General features: G+C 52.7%; 2 protein-coding genes across 2 annotated transcripts in view; one reads left to right on the top strand and one right to left on the bottom strand.

The window, feature by feature from the left end:
* Nucleotides 1-4,178: 4,178 nt before the first annotated feature.
* On the bottom strand, nucleotides 4,179-17,977 carry LOC129527135 (uncharacterized). Its single transcript, XM_055363721.2, has 2 exons — nucleotides 17,307-17,977; nucleotides 4,179-6,048 (listed from the first exon to the last, which is right to left on the bottom strand). Exons 1-2 carry the CDS (start codon nucleotides 17,495-17,497, stop codon nucleotides 5,862-5,864), a joined length of 378 nt encoding a protein of 125 aa, XP_055219696.2. The 5' UTR covers nucleotides 17,498-17,977; the 3' UTR covers nucleotides 4,179-5,861.
* A 1-nt stretch (nucleotide 17,978) lies between these two features.
* HCN4 (hyperpolarization activated cyclic nucleotide gated potassium channel 4) overlaps nucleotides 17,979-23,621 on the top strand; it is a 47,082-nt gene continuing 41,439 nt past the window's right edge. Inside the window, exon 1 of the mRNA XM_031002042.3 lies at nucleotides 17,979-19,581. Coding sequence (XP_030857902.3) covers nucleotides 18,797-19,581 — 785 coding nt within the window. The 5' untranslated portion in view covers nucleotides 17,979-18,796. The remainder of the gene's footprint in view (nucleotides 19,582-23,621) is intronic.

The raw sequence follows: 23,621 nt of genomic DNA, 5'->3' as shown, positions 1-23,621 counted from the left end.
GACTTTTTCTTCTGCTCTCTTTCACATGTAAAATGTAGATTTACTGGGGTGAATCAGAGCCTCACAAGACCGTAATCATCTGCCTCACGGCCTACCCTCACTCCCTCTTTTTTCCCTCCTGTTTGCTCTTTCCCCTTTAAATATGAAAGTTCCCAAAAACTCCCTTTGGAAAAAGCACGGGTCACAGATGCTCCTGTGGCTTGAATTTCCCTACCTTCCCTCCCACCCTCTACCTGCAGCCCGCATGGCCTGTCCTTAACCTTGGCTAAATAAACCTTTACTCGATGGAAACCTGTCTCAGTCACTTTTGGTTTACACCTTCATCTCTCCCATTTGGCCTTGGGTACAGATGGGCTGAGGATAGTTGTGTGCAGAGTCAAGAGAAGGGCGAAAGTGTAACCGATGCCATCTGGATTGAAGTCGCCAGCTCAAAGGTGGTCTACAGAGCCCCAGGTGGGGAATGCAGGGCAGCTCCCCCTGGAAGTGTCCCATAGGATAGGTGCATTGCTAAATTTGGCCACGTTGTTTTTCCCTTCGGTTTACACAGTCATGAGCTGTACCTGCTGAGTGCAGCTGGGGAGAGTAACCCGGGCTCCGGCACTGGCTTCTCAACAGATTCCCCCTCCCGGCTCAGCTGGGGTCCTGTTACTGCTTGGCAATCCTTTGAAAAAATGACTTTGCTATTTAGCTTACTAAAAAGCCATATAAGCACCTTGTAGAAAATAAAGGTAAGTCAAAAGAAAAATCACTCATAATTCTCATAATTCCATCACCCAGAAACAACCACTGCTAACTTGCATATATTCTTACAGTCTTATATCTGTCTCTATATAGATATATTACATATTCTTTTCAAAAATCAGATTATTGTGTTCATACTAGTTGTTCTATGAATATTCCTGAATATTTTTTTCATGTAATCAAACATTATTTTCCAACATATTTGAATGGCTGCATACCATTCTATTATACTGAAATTGGGTTATAAATTAGACTAATATTTCATATTAACCATTTGAGCCTGTCTGAAGTAACAAGAAATCCAGTGTCTCTCTCTTGGGGGCTTCCTCCACCCTGAATTGGAGGACTTCCTGAATCCGAAGGGCTGGTTCGTCCATCCAAATCCAGCTTAGGAGAGTGCTGGAGCCTCCGATTCACTGTGGCTTCTGCTGCCACCCCAAGGTGTCACAGTAGAACCTGGCCCTGCACAGTCTGAGCATCCTTGCCCACCGAGACAGTGATGTTCTCACTGGTCCAGATTTCTACAGGGATTGTGGTCCTTCTTCAATGGAGGAAGACCCCCAACGTGCCAAAGTGCCTAGGATGGGAGAGGCTTCCAGCCCAGACACACCAGCCAGAACGCTACCAGCTTAGAGCCTGGGCCTGGCACTGAGCTTAGACCCTGGCCAGGTCCCTACCACTAATGGGTCTCATTCAGAACCATCTCAATCCATTAGAGGGAATCTAGCCGTGTTAATTACTGAAGGAAAGGGGTTAAAGGCTTCTACTCCTTTCCTTTGGGGGCTCTTTACTCCAAAGAGATTGCCCACCTCCTTCTCAGCAGCCATTCCTGAGAAATTATTAGTTCTCTCAAATTCCCTTTTCTGCACCTCAACTTTCCTCCGTTTGCCATGCATTCTTTTATTTCCTCTCTTATCAGGAACTGTCCTCCTCTTCCAGGTTAACCCCATGTCCTTTATACACTGCTGATCTTGCCCTTGCCCTCCTGTATCTTCTCACTTTGTTAATTATCCCTTCTATATCTTGTATCTTCTATCTCTCCCTTTTTACTAAGTCCTTACCCTTCCCTAGATGGACAAATCTCTCAAGCCTAGAAAACAGACAAGTAAATATACCCACCCCTTTCAACCTTGATTCCCCTCCATCTACCACCAACTCTTTCCTTATCTTTTCGGCCAAACTTCTACAAAGCACGGTGTACCATCAACCCATGTAACCTAGGCACCTTGGCCATCCCTCCAACGAGACCACTTTCTCAGAGGTCACCGCTAACTGGGGTTACCATGTGTCTCAGTTTTCCAGGAAGAATCCTGCTTTACCCCTGTTGTCTCAGAGTCTTCTCCAACAGTCCCAGTTTAAACACTAAATGTTATAACCACCTCATCGCTAATCAGCCACGACCAACACAGCCCACAGCTCCATTGCAGTCATTCTCTGCAACCGCCCTCCGCCCTGCAACACGGCACTCTGTCGACTATGCTGGTCTTGAGCTTTCCTCCTCCTCCGGCTTATTTGACACCCGTGTGCTGGTGTCTCACCTCTCCCCTCTGTGTGCTTTCTCTTATCCACATTCGCAGCATTCACTTTCCCCACACATGCCAACGGTCTTCCACCTTCAGTTCCTCTTGTTCAGTATTTAATCTCTTTCTGAATTTCACCCACACCCACAGCTTCACCCATTATCCCTGCCTTCACCCTCAATTCAGGGCAAATCTGAAGACTCTGGGAATCCCGCTGGCCAGGATGATCTTGATCTCTTGACCTCGTGATCTGCCTGCCTCAGCCTCCCAAAGTGCTGAGATTACAGGCATGAGCCACCTTGCCCAGCCTATGATCTTTTAAAATATGATCAAATTATTTTAACTAGATAGTTAATCTGGTAAGAAACCCAGGAAAGAATTCTGAATGAGATAAGTATCACAGGAGAGAGACCCCTCTTATTATTTAAAGATAATAGTATGTTACAGTAATTTGGGGGGGCAGAGTGGTATAGGAACAAGAATAGAGAAGCAAATCGATGGAACAGAGATAGAATCCAGAAATATATAACCATGTATGTATAGAAATTTAGTATATGATGAAAGGAGGCATTGCTAATTAATGGGAGAAAGATGGATTATATATGTATATAAACATTTATTTATAGAAAGAAAATTTAAGTATTTCTTGAGATGGGGAAGAGCTCTTTAAGTGTGTTATCTAAGTCAGAGATGGTAAAAGGAAAGGTTGATATACTTTACTATCAAAAGGCATTGTTTGATCGTAAAAATACTTTTTTACGGCCGGGCGCGGTGGCTCATGCCTGTAATCCCAGCACTTTGGGAGGCTGAGGCGGGCAGATCAGGAGGTTAGGAGATTGAGAACATCCTGGCTAACATGGTGAAACCCCGTCTCTACTAAAAATACAAAAAATTAGCTGGGGGTGGTGGCGAGTGCCCGTAGTCCCAGCTACTAGGGAGGCTGAGGCAGGAGAATGGTGTGAACCTGAGAGGCGGACCTTGCAGTGAGCCGAGATGGTGCCACTGCACTCCAGCCTGGGCGACAGAGCGAGACCCTGTCTCAAAAATAAATAAATAAATAAAAAATACTTTTTTACTTTTTAGTTTTATACTTTACTATAAAAAAGAAAACTTCTGCATGGCAAACACTGCATAACAAAAGTTAAAAGAAGTAAGAAACTAGGGGAAATGGGTATTTGTAGCAATACGTGATAGAGAAGGGAATACTCTCCCCAGTACAGAAAGTGCTCCTTCAACTCAATAAGAAAAAGATGGAGACTGAATGAAAACAGGGAAAGGGGATGAAAGCATTTGGACATCGTTGTTTGCTTAATCAGCCACCTATGCGAAAAGGCAGTGGGGGAGTAGCCAGCGAGAGGAGCAACATCACACAAATGTTATCAGACCCTCCCAGTCTGTGGCTATAAATAAAGCTCCATTAACATCCATAACTCAAAGTTCCTGCTGTTTCTCTTCTTGCGCCTACAGGACCTCTGCCCTCTTCCTCCTCTGCCACAAGTATTTCTGGGAGTTCCAAAAAAGGGAGCACACATATGCTTAAGCATCGCTCTGTCAGCCACGATCCCCATATGGCTTCTCTAGAATCCTTCCTCTCTGCCCCAGCTCAACGCCTACTGCCAGCAAAGCCACTGGAAGTAGCCTGAGCATGTCACTCTGACAGTGACCCATGTGTGACTACTGCTCTGAGGAGGTGTCACCTTCCAATGTTTCCAAAGCCACCATTCAATGGAACCAGAGGGTGCCAGGCCCCAAGGAAAGGTGAGGAGGACTGTCTTCTCTACCACTCAGCGCCCAGCTACCCTGCTTACCCACAGCTTAACCCAACTCAAGAGGAAGTGAGGAGTGACAGAGAGGGAGGGTGGAAGGGGACTGTATTAGTTTCCTATTGCTGCTGTAACAAAATGCCACAAACTTGGTGGCATAAAAGAACACACATTTATTCTCTTATACTTCTGGAGGTCAGAAGCCTAAAATCAGTTTCACTGGGCTGAAATCAAGGTGTTGGCAGGGCCACGCTCCCTCCAGAGGCTCCAGTGCGGAATCTGTTTCCTTGTATCTTCCCACTTCTAGATGTTTTCCTTTGCATTTCTTGGCTCATGGCCCCTTCCTCCATCTTCAAAGCCCTCAGTGCATCATCATGCTTTTGTGGGTACTTTGTCTTCTTGTTCTGGGTCAAACCTCCCTCTGTCTCCCTCTTATAAGGACACCAGTGATTGCATAGGGCCTACCCAGATAATCCAGGATAATCTTCCCATCTCAAGATCCTTAATCACCTTGGCAAACTTTTATATATTTTTTTGTCAGGCAAAGTAACATTCATAGGTTCCAGGAATTAGGACCTGGTTATCTTTGGGGCCCGTCATTCTGCCTACCACAAGGGCAGATCAGTGCCTTGTGATCATCCCCCAGACAGCTTATCTCCAGTCTTCCCAGCTCCCAGCTACTTTCCCCAGTTCAGGAAAACAGCCTCCATGCATATTCATAGATGCAAATAAATGCTGGTATTGGGAAGGGATGTTGTCTATATCAGAAGTGTCAGGGCTCCAGCCTGGCAACCAAGTGCCCTGTGTTGTGGGTCAGACCATCAGCCCTGGGTATACAGAGAAAGTCGGTGAAGGTCAGCGTTTCATAGCCAAACCTCTGAGAAGGTCAAAGCAGCCCCATCGGCTGATCACTGCTGGACTCAGCAGGACTTGGAACCAGCACCACCTGGCTGGACCTCCCAGTGGCTCCTCTCCTAGGGTCCCCAGGCAACTTTTCTGTCTCCCCTGTGAGTGCTGATAGCAGCAGGATCTTCATGTTTATCGCCATCACTGTCCCATCACCAACATGCTGGGCTCAACTCAAGGCCAGAAAGAGATGAACGCTGGACACAGGTTCAGGCTGATAACCAAGAGTCAATGTGGGGGCTCGCCAGGGCCCCAAACAGAGAGTCCTAAAACAGCCCTGGATGGAGGTGGGTCTGAGATGGGCATGCACAATTAACCCTGCAGGAAATAGGAGCGAGGAATATTTGTTGGATGAAGTCAGCCTCCAAAGATCGCCTTGAAAATGTGATGGGCGGTGGTTTAAAGTTACCACCATAATCACCAACAACTGACATCTGATCGTTGCCACAGCCATGAATGACATCGCCACCATCACCACCGGCAGAAAGCCCGTGGACATGCATGAGCACACAGTGCAGTGGTCAGGAGGGCACTTGTTGGAGGGAAGGCTGAGGGAACAACAGCAGCCAGACCACCGAGCAGCTTATTTGCCAGCGGAGTTTGGACTTTATCCTAAGGCCAGTGATATTTATTAGGAGTTTTAAGCAGATATGGCTAGATTTACATTTGAAAAACCACTCTGGTAGCATCATGGATAATGGATTACAGTAGAACAAGGCTGGAGGCAGGGAGGCCAGTTAGGAGGCTGTTGCCATAGCCTAGGCAAGAAATCATCTGAAGTTGTGTCAGTGCGTATGGTAAGAAGTGGACATATTTGAGAGATATTTATGAAGGAGAAATAAGACTTTTGAACCGATGGGATGTTGGGGCAGAGGAAGGAGTCAGGAATAATGCCAGTGTTTCTGGCTTCAGCCACTGGATGATGGTGGTCTCATTCATTGAGCAGGAAGAGCAGGGGTCTTTGGAGAAGAGTGTGAATGTTTAGACGTTTGCAGTGTGTGCTGCTTGTAACACATCCAGGAAGCCAAATAAGCAGGTCTGGAGCCCACAGGAGAGGTCTGGGCTGAAGGCATGAATGGTAACTGAAGCCAAGGGCCTGGTGTTCAGGGAGAAAGATCCTGTGGGGGGAAAAAAGAGCATACAATAGAGTCAGGGATATCACCCACATGTGAGGAGCCAGTAGAAGAGGATGGGACACAAAAGATCCTGAGAACTGGCCAGAGATGTAGAAAGAAAATCAGAAGAGTGTGTGTCCCTGAAGTCAAGGGAAGGGGGTACTTCAAGAAGGGGGAGGTGGTCAGCAGCATGGCATGGTGCTCCAAGGTCAATAAGGAAAGGAAAAAAAGGTGGACTTTGTACTCAGGAGGACATTTATGGTCTTGCTGAAGACATCATGGGTAGTGAAGCCTGACTGCATGGGCTGAGGAATGAGTGGGAGTTGAGAAAGGAAGGCAAATGAAGCCCACCCTCTTGAGAGGTTTAGATGTGATGGGAAGGAGAGAAAGGGACAGTGAAGTTCAAGGAGGACACTTTTTTTTTTTTTTGGATAGCAGAGATTTGATCAGGAGGCTGAGATTTGAGGAGAAGTGTTAACTGGTTGCTATTGGTTGAATGTGTCCCCCTAAAGTTTGTGTGTTGGAAACTTAATTGCCATTGTATTAAAAGGTGGGGCCTTTAAGAGGTGATTAGGTCATAGGAGCTACTCCCTCATGAATGGATTAATTGCCATTATTGCAGGAATGGGCTCCTGATATGTTTGGTCCCCTTCCTCTCTGTTTCACATGCTTGCCTTTGCCCTCCATCCCTCCACCACAGGATGACCCTTACCAGATGCTGGTGCCATGCTCTTGGACTTCCCAACCCCCAGAACCATGAGCCAACTAAATCTCTTTTCTTTATAAATTACCCAGTCTGTGGTATTCTGTCATAGCAACACTGTGCAGACTCAGACACTGATGGAACAGAATGAAGACATGGCAGATAAGGAAAACACAGTCAGATTGCCAGGCATAGAGGCACATCAGAGACAATGAACAAATCTGTGCGGCTATGTGATTTTCTCTGGCTGCCTCTCAGGCCTGCGGTAGCTGGTGTGCCTGCAGAGAAGGTCAGAGCTGGAGTTTCTAGGTTGACAGACAAAAAGAACCATAAGGCAAGGAAATTGAGGACACTGGCAAGATAAGCTTGTGGTGGTAGATATTGGTATCTAAACTGGGAAGGGAAGGGACTGAAGGCAGAAGGGGTGGATGCACAGAACTTGCTATTGTCAAAGGTAAACAAACCTAGACACTAGTTAAAATGGTAAGGACAGATTTTATTCAATGATAACTATTGCAATAGGGAAAAGGGTTCAGCATGAACTGAACTCAACTTCTTCCAAACAAAGGCCAAGAGACTTTTTTTTTTAAGTGGGATGAGCCAGGCAACAGGCACTGAAGGGCAAAAACAGGAGTTTGCTCTATATGACCAGGCAAGCTAGGTTTGGTGACTGGCACTTATCAAAGTTAAGTGTCCTCCCACAGAGACTGGGAGACAGGGGCCCTTGACTGGAACAAACAATAAATTCTTTTGGCCACCTTGAGCCTTCCCAGGCGGGGACTTTAAAGGGCTGGAGTCATCATCTAGTGATGCTGCTTTGAGCTGTTAGAAACGATGCTAGTGTTTTATTAAGTCTCTGGGTGCAAGGGTTCAGATGGAGTCATTACATGCTGAGAGTTCTTTTGCAGCTCTCACTGCCCTTGATGAGCAGGTGTAAAGGGAGGGCCCGGAGAGCAGGTGGAAGGAGCGGAGGCTGAGGTCAGCCTAAATTGTAGAGGTAGAGCATCTCCAGGTGGAGGCCATGGGAGTGGATGGCTGGGGGTGAGAAGAAGGCCACTGAAATCAGAAGCCAGGGCCAAGGTTCATGGGGAGCCCCCTCCATGAAGGCAGAAATTCAGTGGGAAAGATGCCTGGGTGACAGCCATGAGGGGACCGGCTGTGGGAGCCTCTGAGGAGCAGGTGGGTGAAGAGGGATTTTTTTTGTTTGTTTGATTTTTTGAGATTGAGTCTCGCTCTGTCCCCCAGGCTAGAGTGCAGTGGCCGGAGTGCAGTGGCTCACTGCAACCTCCGCCTCCCAGGTTCAAGTGATTCTCCTGCCTCAGCCTCCTGAGTAGCTGGGATTACAGGTGCCCACCACCATGCCCAGCTAATTTCTGTATTTTTAGTAGAGACAAGGTTTCACCATGTTGGCCAGGCTGGTCTTGAAGTCCTGACCTTAGGTGATCCACCTGCCTTGGCCTCCCAAAGTGCTGGAATTACAGGCATGAGCCACTGCGCCCGGCTGGGTGAGGAGTTTTATGGGAAGGTAGAAGAGTGATGGTCTGGGAGGAGCCATGGGGGTCCCCACCTCACTTCCCAACCAAGGAGCATCTGGGAGAATGAGGATCCAACCCTCAAGGACAGCAGGGGGTGAGGGCCTTCTCTGCACAGCTCAAAGTGAGATCCTGACCACAAGGTACAAAAACAACCACAGTCCTTGAAATCGTTACAGCTATTCTGTGTTCTCTTAGGGCAGAAAATCATATCCTGCTTATCCCCAACTTAGTGCCTCAGGCAGGGGCAGAGAGAAGATAGAGTTCCAGAAATACCGGAAGTGCCCACGGACTGAAGGAACGCTTCCCGGTAGGTCCCAGCCAATTCAACTGTGAAGACCCCTTTTTCAATGAAAACATTTTTGACTTTGAACTTCAAGTGTATCTGACACAATAGCAGTTGTGATTAAGAGAGTTGCTCATGGCGAGTGAGGATAGGAGCCCAGACTGGGTCAGACAGAAGTGTCTTCAAACCCTGGCTCTTCCTCTAGCCTTGGGAACTTGGGCAACTCATTCAGCCTCTTTAAGCCTCAGTTTAATCATCTGTAAAATGGGGAAAATACCACTTACCTGACAGAGCTCTAGCGAGGATTACATGAGCTAATCCATGCTAAGTATTTGGCGTGGTACCTTGCACAGAGCAAGTGCTCCATAAATGTTAGTTACGATCATGACTATGAATTCTCTTACATTTTAAAACAAATTTGTGTTTCGTTCTTCACAAGAGCACTGCACACATGGGGTAGATGTTTGTTCATATGTGTGGGAGGCGCATTACGGATTCAATCAGCTGGCTGTGCCTGGGGAGACTCTGGAGATTCAGAGACCCCTGAGAGTAACTTGGGACCCTCAGTCAGTGCACATTTGCACTTACCACACTCTAATCTGATCTGTCCCCACGGTAAGCACTATCAAGGAAACTGAGGCCAAGAGAGGGCCAGGAACTTGCCTGCGGACACACAGACATCCGAGGCAGAGCTGGGTGGGCGCCAGCCTCACTCACCTCCCTCTCGCTGTCTTCCCGCGGCAGCTTCAGCCTGCTGGCGTCCCCACAAATGCCTGGGCCTGGCTGGGCCTCTGTGTTTGCTGTGTTGCTGCTGTCACCGCCAACTGCTCTGTCGACCGTGGGAGTGTGGGCCCGGGCTCCAGGAACTGTTGTCCCAACTCTGATTGTGGTTCCAGATTTAGTCACATTTCTGTCCCAGTCCCCATCACAGTGCCTGTCCCTGTCCCTGTCAGAGTCTCTGTCCCAGCCTCTATCACAGCCTCTGTCACAGCCCCTGTCACAATTCCTGTTACAGTCGCTGTCAGAGTCTCTGTCACAGCCCTTGTCACAGCCCTTGTCACAGCCTCTGTCACAGCCTCTGTCACAGCCTCTATCACAGCCTCTGTCACAGCCTCTATCACAGTCTCTGTCACAGCCTCTGTCGCAGTCTCTGTCACGGCCTCTGTCACGGCCTCTGTCACGGCCCCTGTCGCGGCCCCTGTCGCGGCCCCTGTCGCGGCCTCTGTCGCGGCCTCTGTCGCGGCCTCTGTCACAGCCTCTGTCACAGTCTCTGTCGCAGTCTCTGTTACAGCCTCTGTCGCAGCCTCTGTCACAGCCTCTATCACAGCCTCTGTCACAGCCTCTGTCACAGCCTCTGTCGCAGTCTCTCTCACGGCCTCTGTCGCGGCCCCTGTCACGGCCTCTGTCGCAGTCTCTGTCGCAGTCTCTGTCGCAGCCTCTGTCACAGCCTCTGTCGCAGCCTCTGTCACAGCCTCTGTCACAGCCTCTGTCACAGCCTCTATCACAGCCCCTGTCACAGCCTCTGTCGCAGCCTCTGTCACAGCCTCTATCACAGCCTCTATCACAGCCCCTGTCACAGCCTCTATCGCAGCCTCTGTCACAGCCTCTATCACAGTCTCTGTCACAGCCTCTGTCACAGCCTCCGTCACAGCCTCTATCACAGCCTCCATCACAGCTTCTGTCACAGCCTCCGTCACAGTCTCTGTCACAGTCTCCGTCACAGCCTCTGTCACAGCCTCCATCACAGCCTCTGTCACAGCCTCTGTCACCGCCTCTGTCACAGCCTCTATCACTGCCTCTGTCACAGCCTCTGTCACCGCCTCTATCACAGCCCCTATCACAGCCCCTGTCGCAGCCTCTGTTGCAGTCTCTGTCGCAGCCTCTGTCACAGTCTCTGTCACAGCCTCTGTCACAGCTTCTGTCACTGCCTCTATCACAGCCTCTATCACAGTCTGTATTACAGTCTCTATCACAGCCTGTCACAGTATCTATCACAGCCTCTATCACAGCCCCTGTCACAGCCTCTGTCACAGCCTCTATCACAGCTTCTATCACAGCCTCTGTCACAGCCTCTATACAGCCTCTATCACAGCCTCTGTCACAGCTTCTGTCACAGTCTCTGTCACAGTCTCTGTCACAGCCTCTATCACAGTCTCTGTCACAGTCTCTGTCACAGCCTCTGTTACAGTCTCTGTCACAGCCCCTGTCACAGTCTCTATCACGGCCTCTGTCATAGTCCCTGTCACAGTCTGTATCACAGACCTTGTCACGGTGTGTATCACAGTCCACACCGCAGTCTCTGTCACAGCCTCCATGACAGCTGCTGTCACCACATCTGTCATAGATTATGTGGCAGTCTCCATTGCCCTCTCCCTGGCTCTGACTCTTCTCTGGATCCTGCAGGGTGGCCTGGGGCACAGCTCTCATTACACAGTGGAGCTGTCTCTTTCTGGAAGGCAGCCAGCAGAAGGCTCATGTAATAGCAGGTTACCCTGATGCATGGGGCTTGTGGGAGGGAGGCTGGGCCGTGGGGCTTGTACAAAGATGTGCTTTGCAGGGAACCAGAGAGAGCAGCTCTCTTAAACTCCAGCCTGGCTGTTGCTGAGTCCCTGTCCCTGTAGCAGTCAGGGGTCCAGGCCCCTGCTTCTGGCAGGATGACTTGTTTCACAGCATTACTTTCATCTCCGCCACCCCACTGTGAGCTTCCAGGGGCAGGGACTGTGTCTTGTTCTTTTCCTGCTCACTCTGAGCAGAGCTGAGCACAGCGCTGGGCTCCCAGGGCACAACCCAATGGTCCTCGCAAAAGCCTGTCTCCAGTCACCCTCAGCATTCCTCACGGCTTCCAGAGCCACCCACCCTCGTGTCCTCGCATTCCCCACTCCTTGACCCCCCAGGACTGTGGTCTCCCAGGGTGCTCACCCACTCCAGGGCAGGAGCTTCCCTTTGCTGCTCTCCTGCTCACACTGGGCCCTGCACCTGGCGTGCCCCACCTCCCTGCCTCCACTTCTACAAGTCACACCTGCTTGCATCAAAACTACTTCAGACATGAGCATCTCCCCTGCTCCCTCCTCACGCTTTTCCTCCTCCCCCCTCGGCTCTCTAGCCTCTTGTCCACATCACGTGCTCCTCGTCCCTGGCTTCCTTACGTGAAGTCTTGAGTCTGTCTTATCCTTGCCATAGCCTGGAGATGCCTGGAGATTAGGGACTGGGTCATGTAGCATCAGATAACAGGTACTCCACACGTTGAACAGAGAAAAGGGATCATGTGAAATTGGGGGAGGAAGAAAACATAGATAAGTCGGGGAGAGGACTGAGGGCATGGCAGGGAGGACTGCCTGGGTAAGGCTGGGTGGAGCGGAGGAGCCCAGTGTTAGTGGGGGACTGAGCCAAGTCCAGTCCCTGGGCCATCTCAGGGTCCCAGGAAAAGCCCCAACTCTCCAGCTGTCCACCACCTCTCTTTCTACCACCGCACCCAGCCCCATTTTTAGAGTCTCTTTCCCCCTCTCCCAGTCCATTCTGTCTCTTCCTTCTTTCCCTTCCTGGCGCCTCCAGCCCAAGCTGTGAAACCACCCCAGAGGCCCCTGTCTGAACCCACTTCATCCCTGATATATCGTGAATTCCAGACTCCGAACAGAGGAGTCTGTGGTACTTATTTCTTGGCAGCTCTGCTCAGCTGGCACCTCAGGGCCTCCCCCTCCCAGTGCCTCCCTCTCTGGCCTGGCTCTGAGTCCAGGTGGCCCAGACGTCCTGGAGCCCCAGAAGGACACAGAGACACAGTCCAGACCTGGCTGAGCTGTCAGCACATCTTCCTCCAGGCTCCCTGAGGTGGGAGGGGGAAGAGGTCCCACCCAGTGCCCTGGCAGAGTCCCCAGGGAACAGTCGAGCATCCGGGTTGGTGTGGAGTAGACAGATCAAGGGCAATGCAGCTGGGGCTGGCCTAGAGATGAAAGGGCTTTGGGCTCTGCTGGGGTCCAGGGGCTCACAGGTGGAGTCCTGCACAGAGGCAGGGGATAGAGGAGAGGACAATACAATAGCTCATGCTCCTAGATCCTAAAGAAACCAGGCAGAACTGAAGAGAAAGCAGATGGCAAGCCCAATAGGAAGTTGAGCCTATAGGGGGTCTCTTGTTCACTAACACCTTGATGTGATGGGCATGTGGGCTCCCAGTGCTTTTTTATAGCAAGTGTCACCTACTGGGGTTGAGGGTGCTGGGAGGAGGGGGACCAGAAGGACTGAGTATAATACAGCAGGACTTTCTCTCAGGGCTAGCTTAGGGCAAAGGCTGTTGCAGGTGAATTGAACACCTGCCCCCAGCTCTATCCTTGATGGCCCCACTGCGAGAATGCTGCAGGCCTTATCCATGCCAGGCTACTCCATTCACTCTTTCCTCCATAATAAGCATGTGCATGTGCACACATCCACACACACACACACACACACACACACCACTTTCCATTTCCTCCAGGAAACCCAACTTGACTCTACTCAAGAGGATCATTGCCCTGAGCTTCTGAACCACTCCCTTTGACTCTTGATTACAAACCTCTGGGATGATCTTTTGCTGCTTTGACCAGACCAGGTATCGCCCAAGCTAGAGCATATCTCTGCCTTCTTGGCCTCCATCCATGTGTAGCTGTGCACAGGGTTGGGCACCCAAAGGCTTGGTCAACACTGGCTGGTTGATTTGTTTCCCGGAACATCTATATCCAGTCTGGTTGCTCCCTGCATGTCCCTTCCCCTTCCAGTTTCTTTCTTTCTTCCTTCCTTCCTTCCTTCCTTCCTTCCTTCCTTCCTTCCTTCCTTCCTTCCTTCCTTCCTTCCTTTCTTTCTTTCTTTCTTTCTTTCTTTCTTTCTTTCTTTCTTTCTTTCTTTCTTTCTTTCTTTCTTTCTTTCTTTCTTTCTTTCTTTCTTTCTTTCTTTCCAGCTTCTTTATCAGGAAGCCTCAGGACAGAAAACCTGAGGGCATGGTGCTGATTCTAGTATTCTTTCTTGGAGGCCTTGTCTCCAAGTCAGGACTCCCAGCAGGAAGTCTATATGTCCCTGATCCCTGTCCAGCCCTACAGAGCAGACCTGCCTTGGGGCAGAGCAGAAGTGCAGGACTGTATCTACACTGAGCAAAAAGATGAAGTGGCATGTATGTATGGATACCACTTGCCACCACCCCCCAGCCTTCTCAGAGGGTCTTCAGCACAGGGTCAAGGATGTGGCCTCTGAGTTAGCAGCTGCCTGTATAGCAGGGGTGTCCAATCTTTTGGCTTCCCTGGGCCACACTGGAGGAAGAAGAATTGTCTTGGGCCACGCATAAAATATACTAACATTAACAATAGCTGATGAGCTAAAAAAAATCGCAAAAAAATCTCATAATGTTTTAAGAAAGTTTACAAGTTTGTGTTGGGCTGCATTCAAAGCTGTCCTGGGCTGCATGTGGTCCATGGGCTGCGGGTTGAACAATCTTGCTGTAGAGCTTGGGGCCACAGCAAGGTCCTGTCCCAGAGAGAAGGAAGTCTGCCTTCTGGAGACCCAGCCAGGGCTTGTCAGGGATGGAGAGTTCAAACGAAGGAATCTTGTACAAAACATCCCTTTCATCCCAACAGAAAGTTTTAAGATGATATGACCTAAATTGGATTCCAAAGGCCAGGAGCCTTCCTCTCCATTGGGTAATGCAGGTTTCATTCCATCATTTCATCATTCAGTGTTTACTGAGAACTTACTATAAATGAGATGCTATGCTAGGTGCATTCATTTTCTCATGTAGTCTTAGCAATAACTTTTGAGGTGCATATCATTAAACCCATTTTACACACGAGGAAGATCGAGGCATACACAGGCAGTAACTGACAGAGAAGTACTTAATTCTCCAGCTTTTGTTTTTCAGTTTCATGCTCTATTGTTTACAACAGGGGTTCCCAGACTTTTGGAACTTATAGATCAATAACATTTCAAAAATGATTTTTTGGAACAAACACAGAACCCAGTGCCAACTTTTTATTTAGCCATCGACATTGAAAAAACAGCATCTTCCAGCACCATGATTTCATAAAAGAGCATTTTAACACAGAGAATGTAGCAACGATATAACCTTAGAATAAAGACAGCCTTCTAAGAAAGGACAGTTGGCAACCTTACCCTAAAATATCCTACATTGTTCTCTGTGTGTGTGTGTGTTGTGTGTGTGTTTTTCATTTCATTTCAAGCAGAACTGGCCAAAACTTTGGCATTGCAGGCTGTGGGAGCCACTGCCCTACCCCAGAGCTGCCTCTCCAAGCAAGAACAATGCCCTCTGCCCATAAGCAAATAAGCTTCCAGAATTTCCCATCCCCTTCTGCCCATCTAGGTCCCCCACAAATAAGGTCTGAGGTTGATTTATACAATCAGCTACATTCTCCACTTCTACTCCCAGCAGGTCTCCTAACTTTCACTGATATTCAGTGTCCGTTCCAGGGAAGGAAACCCATCCTCCCCAGTCCCCTTCTCTCTTAGACTCAGATGTTTTCTACATTTGCATTCCAGGAATATCCAGGCCCACTGCAGCCCTGCAGCAGCCCATTTGTCTCCAAAGTCCCCTAGTCCCCCACCCATGGTGAGAGCAGCAGGTCTTCTCCATATATTTCAGTCCTGAGACAGGGCCTTCCCCTTGCTGGGGTCCCCAGGGCCTGGCTACCATGTTATCAAAGGAACCAGAGCAGACCCCAGGCCTTCTAGGCAGTGCTGGAAAGGAGAGGGTGTGAGACCCAGGTGGAGCAATGGGGAGATTACAGAATGTGGGAGTCCTATTTATTCTCTCTCCATTCTTTACCTTCTCTCTCCTTCTCCTTCCTCCATCTGTGCCTGCCCCCTACCCCACCTGCACGAGCAGATGGGCAGTAGAGCACAGCCTGCCCTGTGGAGCCCTTGAATTCTAGCTTCACCATTTTCTTGCTATGGGGCATTTGGCAAGTCACTTAACCTCTCTGTGCTTTAGTTCTCTTGCCTGCAAATGGGAGTAAGAATGTTAGGTTGACACACGTGAAATTGCCAAAATTTGACAATATTGGGCTCACAAAAATCAAAATTTCATGTGGTTTAACAACAAAAAGGTGTAAACTGTAAAGTGTTAGATATATGTCTCTCATCAAGTCTGGCCCCCTCCTCCAGGAAACCCTCCCTAGCTACTCCAAGGCCAGCAATAGCTCCCTCTGAAATCTCTCATGGTGGGGACATGATTTAATACACATTTCTTTCCTGTCTTCAGTTCTCCTGCTCTATTTTCATGCCCTATTCCAGAGAATGAGTCTAGCTTCCTCACAACTTGAAGCCCATCAAGGGCAAGACCTGGGGCTGCTCCTCCTCTGTCCCCTGGACTGTTGGCACACCACCAATGTCCTCCATTAGGGTTTCCACATAAAGGAGGCAGGAGAAGCCAGATCTCATCAGGGTTTATCAAGGGCCTGATTTATCTAATAGTCATTGCTGCACCTAAAGTTGGTCCTAGATGGTCGTGAATGGGTGCCACTAACGAAATTGAGGGCGAGTGAGGTGCTGGTGGGGGGGAATTAAGAGATCCTGACCCCTGGCCAGCCTGTGGCAGCAGTATCCCAGGAAGCAGAATTTTGGTCTTATCCTCCATCTCCTCCAAGCGTCCCCTCCAATGCCATTAGCTAACTTCTAGGGTCCCTCACTCATTTGTAGAGTTGAAACTTATTAATCTGCTTTCTGTCCACCCTTGTGTTGGTGGAGAGGTCCCTGAGATAAGGTGGACCTGCTCCACCCTCAGGGCACAGACTGCACTGAGTAATCAGTGCTCAGGGTCACAGGAGCTAATGGGCTATGGGAACCAAAGGCAGGGACATGACCAAGGTTTTGGTAATTAGGAAAGGGTTCCCAGAGGAGGAGATGTCTCTACCATAGGTCATGGGGAAGCCTATATGGGCTGACTTCCTGAGCAGGGTTAAGGCAGACTAACTCCCAGCTAGACAAAGAAGCTCAAAGAAGTGTGTTAAATGGAGGTCTTCCCTCCTGTGGCTGGTAGACCAGGGCAGGCTGGGCTCACAGCTCTTTAAGAACACTTCTTCTCAAGGAGACCCAAGGACACTCAGGGATTAGGCTTCCAGCATCTGTGCAGAGAACTGTCAGCTCAGAGCTGCTCAAAAGTAAAAATGCCAGCTACCAGTGATGTCATCACCCTAGTCATTCCTCTCACTGTGGGAGGTCCTGTGGTCCAGTGGGTAGAGCAGAAGAGCCCCTGCTAGGCTGCCCGCCCCGCATCCTGCTCTCCAAATTCCTACTCTGGATGGAGGAGGGGAAAGTGATCACATTGGGCTAAGAATGAGAGTAAAAAAATCATTTGAAGAAAAACTTGATGTTATTCCTCAGAGAGATGGCAGAGCCAGGGGACCTTTTTGCCTCCCTCCTGTGAGACTTTGCTGTGTGTCCGCTCCAGCATTAACCTCGGCTCCAGCCTTCTCTGGACAACTCCCCTCCCCTTAATGCCCAATCTGTCCCCCTTTCCATTTCTGAGCTAATCTGGGGTATCAGGCTGTCCAGGGTGTTGGAGGGGGTAGGGCTATACCTTAGGCTGAGCTAGTGAAATCTGTCCATAAACCCGGACACTGTACACTGGGAGAGACTGGGAGAGAGGACACACAGTTGGATCCTTGGCGGGGGTTGGGGGGAAGGGGGCTGGGCTGCAGACTGGAAGGGAGTGGGGGCTGTGCAGCTGCTTGGGGGTGCAGGTAGGGGACTGGGTGGAACAGGAACTCACCCAGCGTGGGTCCACATAGTAGGTGTCATAATGTGGATGGGAACACAGGGAGAAGGGGCTCCAAAGCCAGTTCCAGAGTGCTGGGGCGTCCGAGGAGCCGGCCCAACCGCTCCCCGCTGCAGCCGGCTTGTCCCTTTCTCGGAACTACCGAGGGAGAGGCGCGTGCGGAGGTCGGCGTTCGGATCTCGCATCCGTCACTGTTGCCGGAGCATTTCCTCGAAGTCTTACCTCGAAGGGCTGGGTCCCACCCGCGCGCCCTGTGCGTGTCTCCCTGTTTCCCCACGCCCTCCTTGCCTGGCTGCTGCGAGGCTTTGCAGGGGAAAGACTGGCGCGGGGTTCGCACCCTGCCCATGTCACAGGAAAACCCTGGGAGCCTCCCCGACGCGGCGCATTTCCGGAAGCCCCCTCTCCAGGCGGGTTGCGGGAAGGCCGGGACTCTGCATCCAGACGAACCCGGTCGCCTCCCAAGAGGAAAGTCGGAGACCCAGCTGAGGGGCAAAAATGCCAGGGAAAGGCGAGCCCAGAGCTTGGTGATGGAGAAATTGGGAAGCCACCCCCCACCCTTGAATCTTAGGATGGGGAATTCGCAACTGAAGCCGGAGCTTCAGACTTGGGGCGCGCTCCCAGCTTAGCCCAGGAAAGAGATTTAAGGGCGCAGCAGTGTGGACACCTCTCACCCCGGCCCCGAAGGTCTAGCGAGGGTCTAACCTGGGCCCCTTGCCAGGCCCGCCCCCCGCCCCTTTCCAGCCCCCGGCCCGTGCGCCGCTGCCCCTTTAAGAAGCCCAGGTAGGCAGGCCCGGCTGCTGGAGCCGCTCCTATGGCAACCCGCGAGCTGCGGCGGCTTCATGAATATTCCGGGGCGCGGGAGCCCGAGCGCTGCCGGAGGGCGCTCCGGGGGAGGCGGCCGCTGATGTAAGCCCGGCGGGTCGCTGGGCTCCGCTCGGTTGCGGCGGGAGCCCCGAGACGGGCCGGACCGGCCGGGGCAGAGGAGGCGAGGCGAGCTCGCGGGTGGCCAGCTACAAAGCCCGGGCGGCGAGACAGACGGACAGCCAGCCCTCCCGCGGGACGCACGCCCGGGACCCGCGCGGGCCGTGCGCTCTGCACTCCGGAGCGGTTCCCCGAGCGCCGCGGCCGCAGAGCCTCTCCGGCCGGCGCCCATTGTTCCCCGCGGGGGCGGGGCGCCTGGAGCCCGGCCGCGCGCCGCGCCCCTGAACGCCAGAGGGAGGGAGGGAGGCAAGAAGGGAGCGCGGGGTCCCCGCGCCCAGCCGGGCCCGGGAGGAGGTGTAGCGCGGCGAGCCCGGGGACTCGGAGCGGGACTAGGATCCTCCCCGCGGCGCGCAGCCTGCCCAAGCATGGGCGCCTGAGGCTGCCCCCACGCCGGCGGCGAAGGACGCGTCCCCACGGGCGGACTGACCGGCGGGCGGACCTGGAGCCCGTCCGCGGCGCCGCGCTCCTGCCCCCGGCCCGGTCCGACCCCGGCCCCTGGCGCCATGGACAAGCTGCCGCCGTCCATGCGCAAGCGGCTCTACAGCCTCCCGCAGCAGGTGGGGGCCAAGGCGTGGATCATGGACGAGGAAGAGGACGCCGAGGAGGAGGGGGCCGGGGGCCGCCAAGACCCCAGCCGCAGGAGCATCCGGCTGCGGCCACTGCCCTCGCCCTCCCCCTCGGCGGCCGCGGGTGGCACGGAGTCCCGGAGCTCGGCCCTCGGGGCAGCGGACAGCGAAGGGCCGGCCCGCGGCGCGGGCAAGTCCAGCACGAACGGCGACTGCAGGCGCTTCCGCGGGAGCCTGGCCTCGCTGGGCAGCCGGGGCGGCGGCAGCGGCGGCACGGGGAGCGGCAGCAGTCACGGACACCTGCATGACTCCGCGGAGGAGCGGCGGCTCATCGCCGAGGGCGACGCGTCCCCCGGCGAGGACAGGACGCCCCCAGGCCTGGCGGCCGAGCCCGAGCGCCCCGGCGCCTCGGCGCAGCCCGCAGCCTCGCCGCCGCCGCCCCAGCAGCCACCGCAGCCGGCCTCCGCCTCCTGCGAGCAGCCCTCGGTGGACACCGCTATCAAAGTGGAGGGAGGCGCGGCCGCCGGCGACCAGATCCTCCCGGAGGCCGAGGTGCGCCTGGGCCAGGCCGGCTTCATGCAGCGCCAGTTCGGGGCCATGCTCCAACCCGGGGTCAACAAATTCTCCCTAAGGATGTTCGGCAGCCAGAAAGCCGTGGAGCGCGAACAGGAGAGGGTCAAGTCGGCTGGATTTTGGATTATCCACCCCTACAGTGACTTCAGGTAAGGGGCCACAGCGATGATCCTGTGGGTGCCCTGCGCGGTGGCAGGCATGCCTCCTCCTGATCCTGCCTCCCAGCCGGAGTTAACTTTCCTGCCTTGCGCTGGGAGCTCCAAGAGAAGCAGGGCGCCTCTAGGCTCCGAGACACCCCCGGGCCCCCTCCTGCACCGCGCTGGAGGAACTTTCCTCTGGGTTCAGTCACTCGTCTTCTCGGGTCTGGGCTGCATTGGAGACAGAATGAAAAGGTGTTCTGAGCCTGGCCTACCCCTGCCGGCAGCCAGGATAGGGCTCTGCCACCTTAAGCCACATATTCCTCCTCCCCCTTCAAGGCTGCAGAGTCAGGATGGCCATCCTAGAGGCAGCTCCGGGTCATTCAGCCTGCAGAGCAGGGCCATGAAGACAGACCTCTTAGCAACGGGCCAGCTCCTTGGGTACTGACAGCAGGCATTTATGTCTGCTTTCTGGTGCCCTGGGAAGCTGCGGCCGGGTCCCTGGAGGACCGAAGTCACTGGGGCCTCAGGCCAGGATGAAAACCCCCTGCACCCACCGTGACGCTGAGTTCAGCTCTTCATGCTGAGTGGTGGGCCAAGAGCAGGCACTCTGGGCAGCTGGCATCCAGAGCGACAGGGCAGAATGACCTTGCTCATAGTGATGGGTGAAGATGCCTGGTGTTCTGACTGATGAGCAGCTGTCCTGTGCCCCATGCTTGTCCAGTGGCCCATCCATACCCCAGAGACCCAAGCTCCAGCATCTGCTTGGTCTCTCATGGGCCACTCCTGGGTCCCCAAACAAGGTATGACCGCCAGTCAGGGAGAGGGACCCTGCCCCCTTCCACATCACCTGAGTCGGATGCCACTGAACAGCAGATACCACTGGGAGCTTGTGGGCATATTTGTGCAAAAAGAGGGATTGTTGGTTGTTTCTAGGGTTGGGATCAGGGATGCCTTTACCTAAGTCAAGGTCCTAAGGTTCCCTAGTGCCCCTCTGGGCTTTCGTGATACATGAGATTGTGATGAAGGTCTGGGAAACACTTTTCAAGCTGGGTTTAATTCTCTCATTCTCTCTTTCTGTGGGCCCTGCCGCCTACTTATCTCCCTTCCTTGCCTACCTTACTTGCCTGCCTATAAAAATGAGCATTTTGCCAACCCAGAGCCCTCTTTGCAAACTCCAGGGAAGCTGGGTTTGTAATGAGAGCAAAGCCATTTTCCATCCAATGAGAGAGATTTCTCGCACTGGGAATGACCAGTCAGACAACACTCGGTGGCTTAAAATAGGTAGTGAACAGAGCCCCTCCCCCCTTTTTTCCTTTGACAGACTGCTCTTCCTAACCCTAATATCTCCAGGGTTCCCATTCCCAGAAGACGAGGGAGACCAGAGGGCAGGCTAAACAGATAGCCATAGTCATCAAATTGTGTGAGCAAATGTGGGACCCTCCCATCAGGAATGGTGTCTGGGTTCCCAGTGCCAGGTTCCTGAAGAGTGGGCTTGCCTCTGGCCAGTACTGGGCCCTGAGGATTCCGGGCTGAGCTAGAGAGGAGTGAGCAGTAGCTATGTCTCCTCCACCCCCATGGGTGTCCTGGGTTTTTCCTCCTGTCTCTCAACTCTTCAGTGGTGGTGATAGGCAGTTCTAGTACCAACCACTTGAGATTGTTGAAGGGCCCTCCCCTCCCTTGCCCAGGTCCCTGCTGTCTTTGTTGTCAGAAAGCATCTGTTCAGGGTTCTCATCACCAAGCCCATTGCCTGGGGAGCCTACAAGAGGCCAACCCCAGGCATGCCCAGCCTCCCTCAGCAGTAAGCATTGGCCGGGGACCTTCTGGATGCTGGGCCTGGCCCTTCCTATCTCCCTTACCTTAGAAGGTGGAGAGTGAGGACTGGGTCGATTTCATCAGATAGGATCCTTTTCCCCTTCCTGGTCTTACCCCATTCTGGTATGTCTGTCTGCAGTCCCCCTGCTGCAGAATCTCCCACTAACTGCAGGCTGCCTGGGACATGGCTGCAGGAGAGGGTGTGGGGATGGGGAAGCGGGGATACAGCAGAATTGTGAAATGGGCAACAGGAAAAGGGTCAGAGTGGGCTTTGAATTTGGGTTTGTGCAACAAGCAACAGGGACTGGTAGCTGCAAGTGGCACGTCCTCTTTGCACAGCCTTGTAGCTGTCTGGAGCTGGGTGGGGTGTAAGGAAAGAAATCCAAGAAAGACCATCTGAGTGTGTCTGGAGGAGCGGTGGCCATACCTTTCCTGCCTCTAGGCCAAAACAGCTAGTGTCATCCTTAGAATGTCAAACAGGCAAGAGCCTAGCTAATTCTTCTAAGCTTAGAAAACCCACCACTCAACCCCACCTAACCCACCCCACCCTGACCAGCACCCCCAGCCTTGGTCTCTAGAGTTTTAGCCATTGGCCTTGGGCCTCTATGTGTAGCCAATCGCCATTGCCCACCTCAGGCTTCGCAAGAGCTTCTGCAAGCATTGCTCAGGCTAGTCGAGGATTTATTCATCATTTTGACGGGCAGGAAGCATTGATCCAGCAGAATTGGTTTAATAAAGAATTGCCAGAAAACCATGATAGATTGAGTCTGCGGTTTGGAGTTCAGGGCTGGCTGTGATGGGCTGCTTCCGGCATCTCCCATTGCTGGGGGAGGAAGGCTGGGTGCCTTTTCCAGGGCAAGGGTGGGCTGTGCTTTGAGGGACCAGCATAACGTGGGCCATGGCTAATCATAGGCTTTTCTGGGCTACCTCTGCTTCTCATTACTCTACCTGCCCCCGATCCCACCCCCCAATAGAAAAGAAACCATGCCCTGGCCACCACCATGGCTTCCCCAGGCTCCCTGGGCTTTTCTGGCTTCCCTTCCCCTCCAACTCCCCATCTGCCTTTTGAAACTTGTATTTGTGGTGTGTTAAGGGAAGAGGCCAGGATGCTGCAGCCCCTCAGGACATAGCTCCCCGGGCTCCTCCCCGAGGCTGGCTGGGCTCTTGGGTCCTGGATGGGTCCTTCCTTCCACACAAGCTGTGTCCTGGAGAACCTGGAACAACAACAACACAACAAAAAACATAGGTACTGGATAATCTTGTTTTTCTAAGAGGAGAGAAAGGAAATGGAACCCCAAGTGCAGATGTAGCTGGTTGTGTTCCTGGAAGCTGGTCAGGCTCAGGGAGTCAGCCTGGGTGTGTGTATCTAGGTGTCTGTCTGAGTGGGTGTCTGGGGGCTGTGTGGGTGGATGTGGAAGCTGGTGGGGAAGTCCCTATGTGGAACGTCAGTTCTGGGATTGCTGCTGCGCCCCCAAAGCTGGCTCAGCCTTAATAATGGAGGCAGGCAGAAGCTTGGCCTTTCTCATCCTCCTGTCCCTACCCTCTCCTAGACTGAGCCTCCTGAAGCCATGAGGAAGGGAAGACGGGGGTGCTTAAAGTGTCCTTTCCTTGGGGCAGAAAGAGCTGGGCTCCAAAATCTTGGAAACTGGGCCAGTGGCCTAGCAGGTCCCAGGGGTGTCCTGAGCCGACTTCCTGCTGCTGGTCACTGGCACCCCGTCACTGCCATTACTCACCTCCCATCACCTCCCCAACCCTGACTGCTGTGGAGCCCTGTGTGGGTTATGAGCCTTATTTGAGCCCCAGTTTTCCCATTTAGAAAATGGGAATCTTGTTGCCTGTTGCCATGTCAAGCACAAATTGTACAACTATGGTTGCCCCGCTGAGGTGAGAAGCTGCAGTGAGCTGTCAGAGGAGCCGTGATGCTGTTGTGAACCACACCTCCCCTGTCCTCACAACTTCCTTTCCTTGGTTTTGGGAAGATCACAAGGGCCTCTGTCCTTGGCTCAAGCAGGGGTTGTGAACCTTCTTGGGGTCAGACATTTTACTCCATCCAGAAGGATACCTGGGTGTCCAGACACATAGAGTGTGGCACTTAATTTCTGGTGTCTGTGGCCCCCTAAGTTGAGGACCATCTGGGAGCTCAAGGTTGTGAACCCCTCTCTAGGCCATCCCAGAAGAGAGCCTGGGCCTGGTGAGAGGCAGACACTCACCTTCTCTGGAGCCTGGCAGTGGGGGTC

The sequence above is a fragment of the Gorilla gorilla genome, chromosome 16 (genome assembly GCF_029281585.2).
Source record: "Gorilla gorilla gorilla isolate KB3781 chromosome 16, NHGRI_mGorGor1-v2.1_pri, whole genome shotgun sequence".
Classification (NCBI taxonomy): Eukaryota; Metazoa; Chordata; class Mammalia; order Primates; family Hominidae; genus Gorilla; species Gorilla gorilla.
Note: the sequence above shows the minus strand (reverse complement) of the source record. Positions and strands in the feature narration are given on the sequence as shown.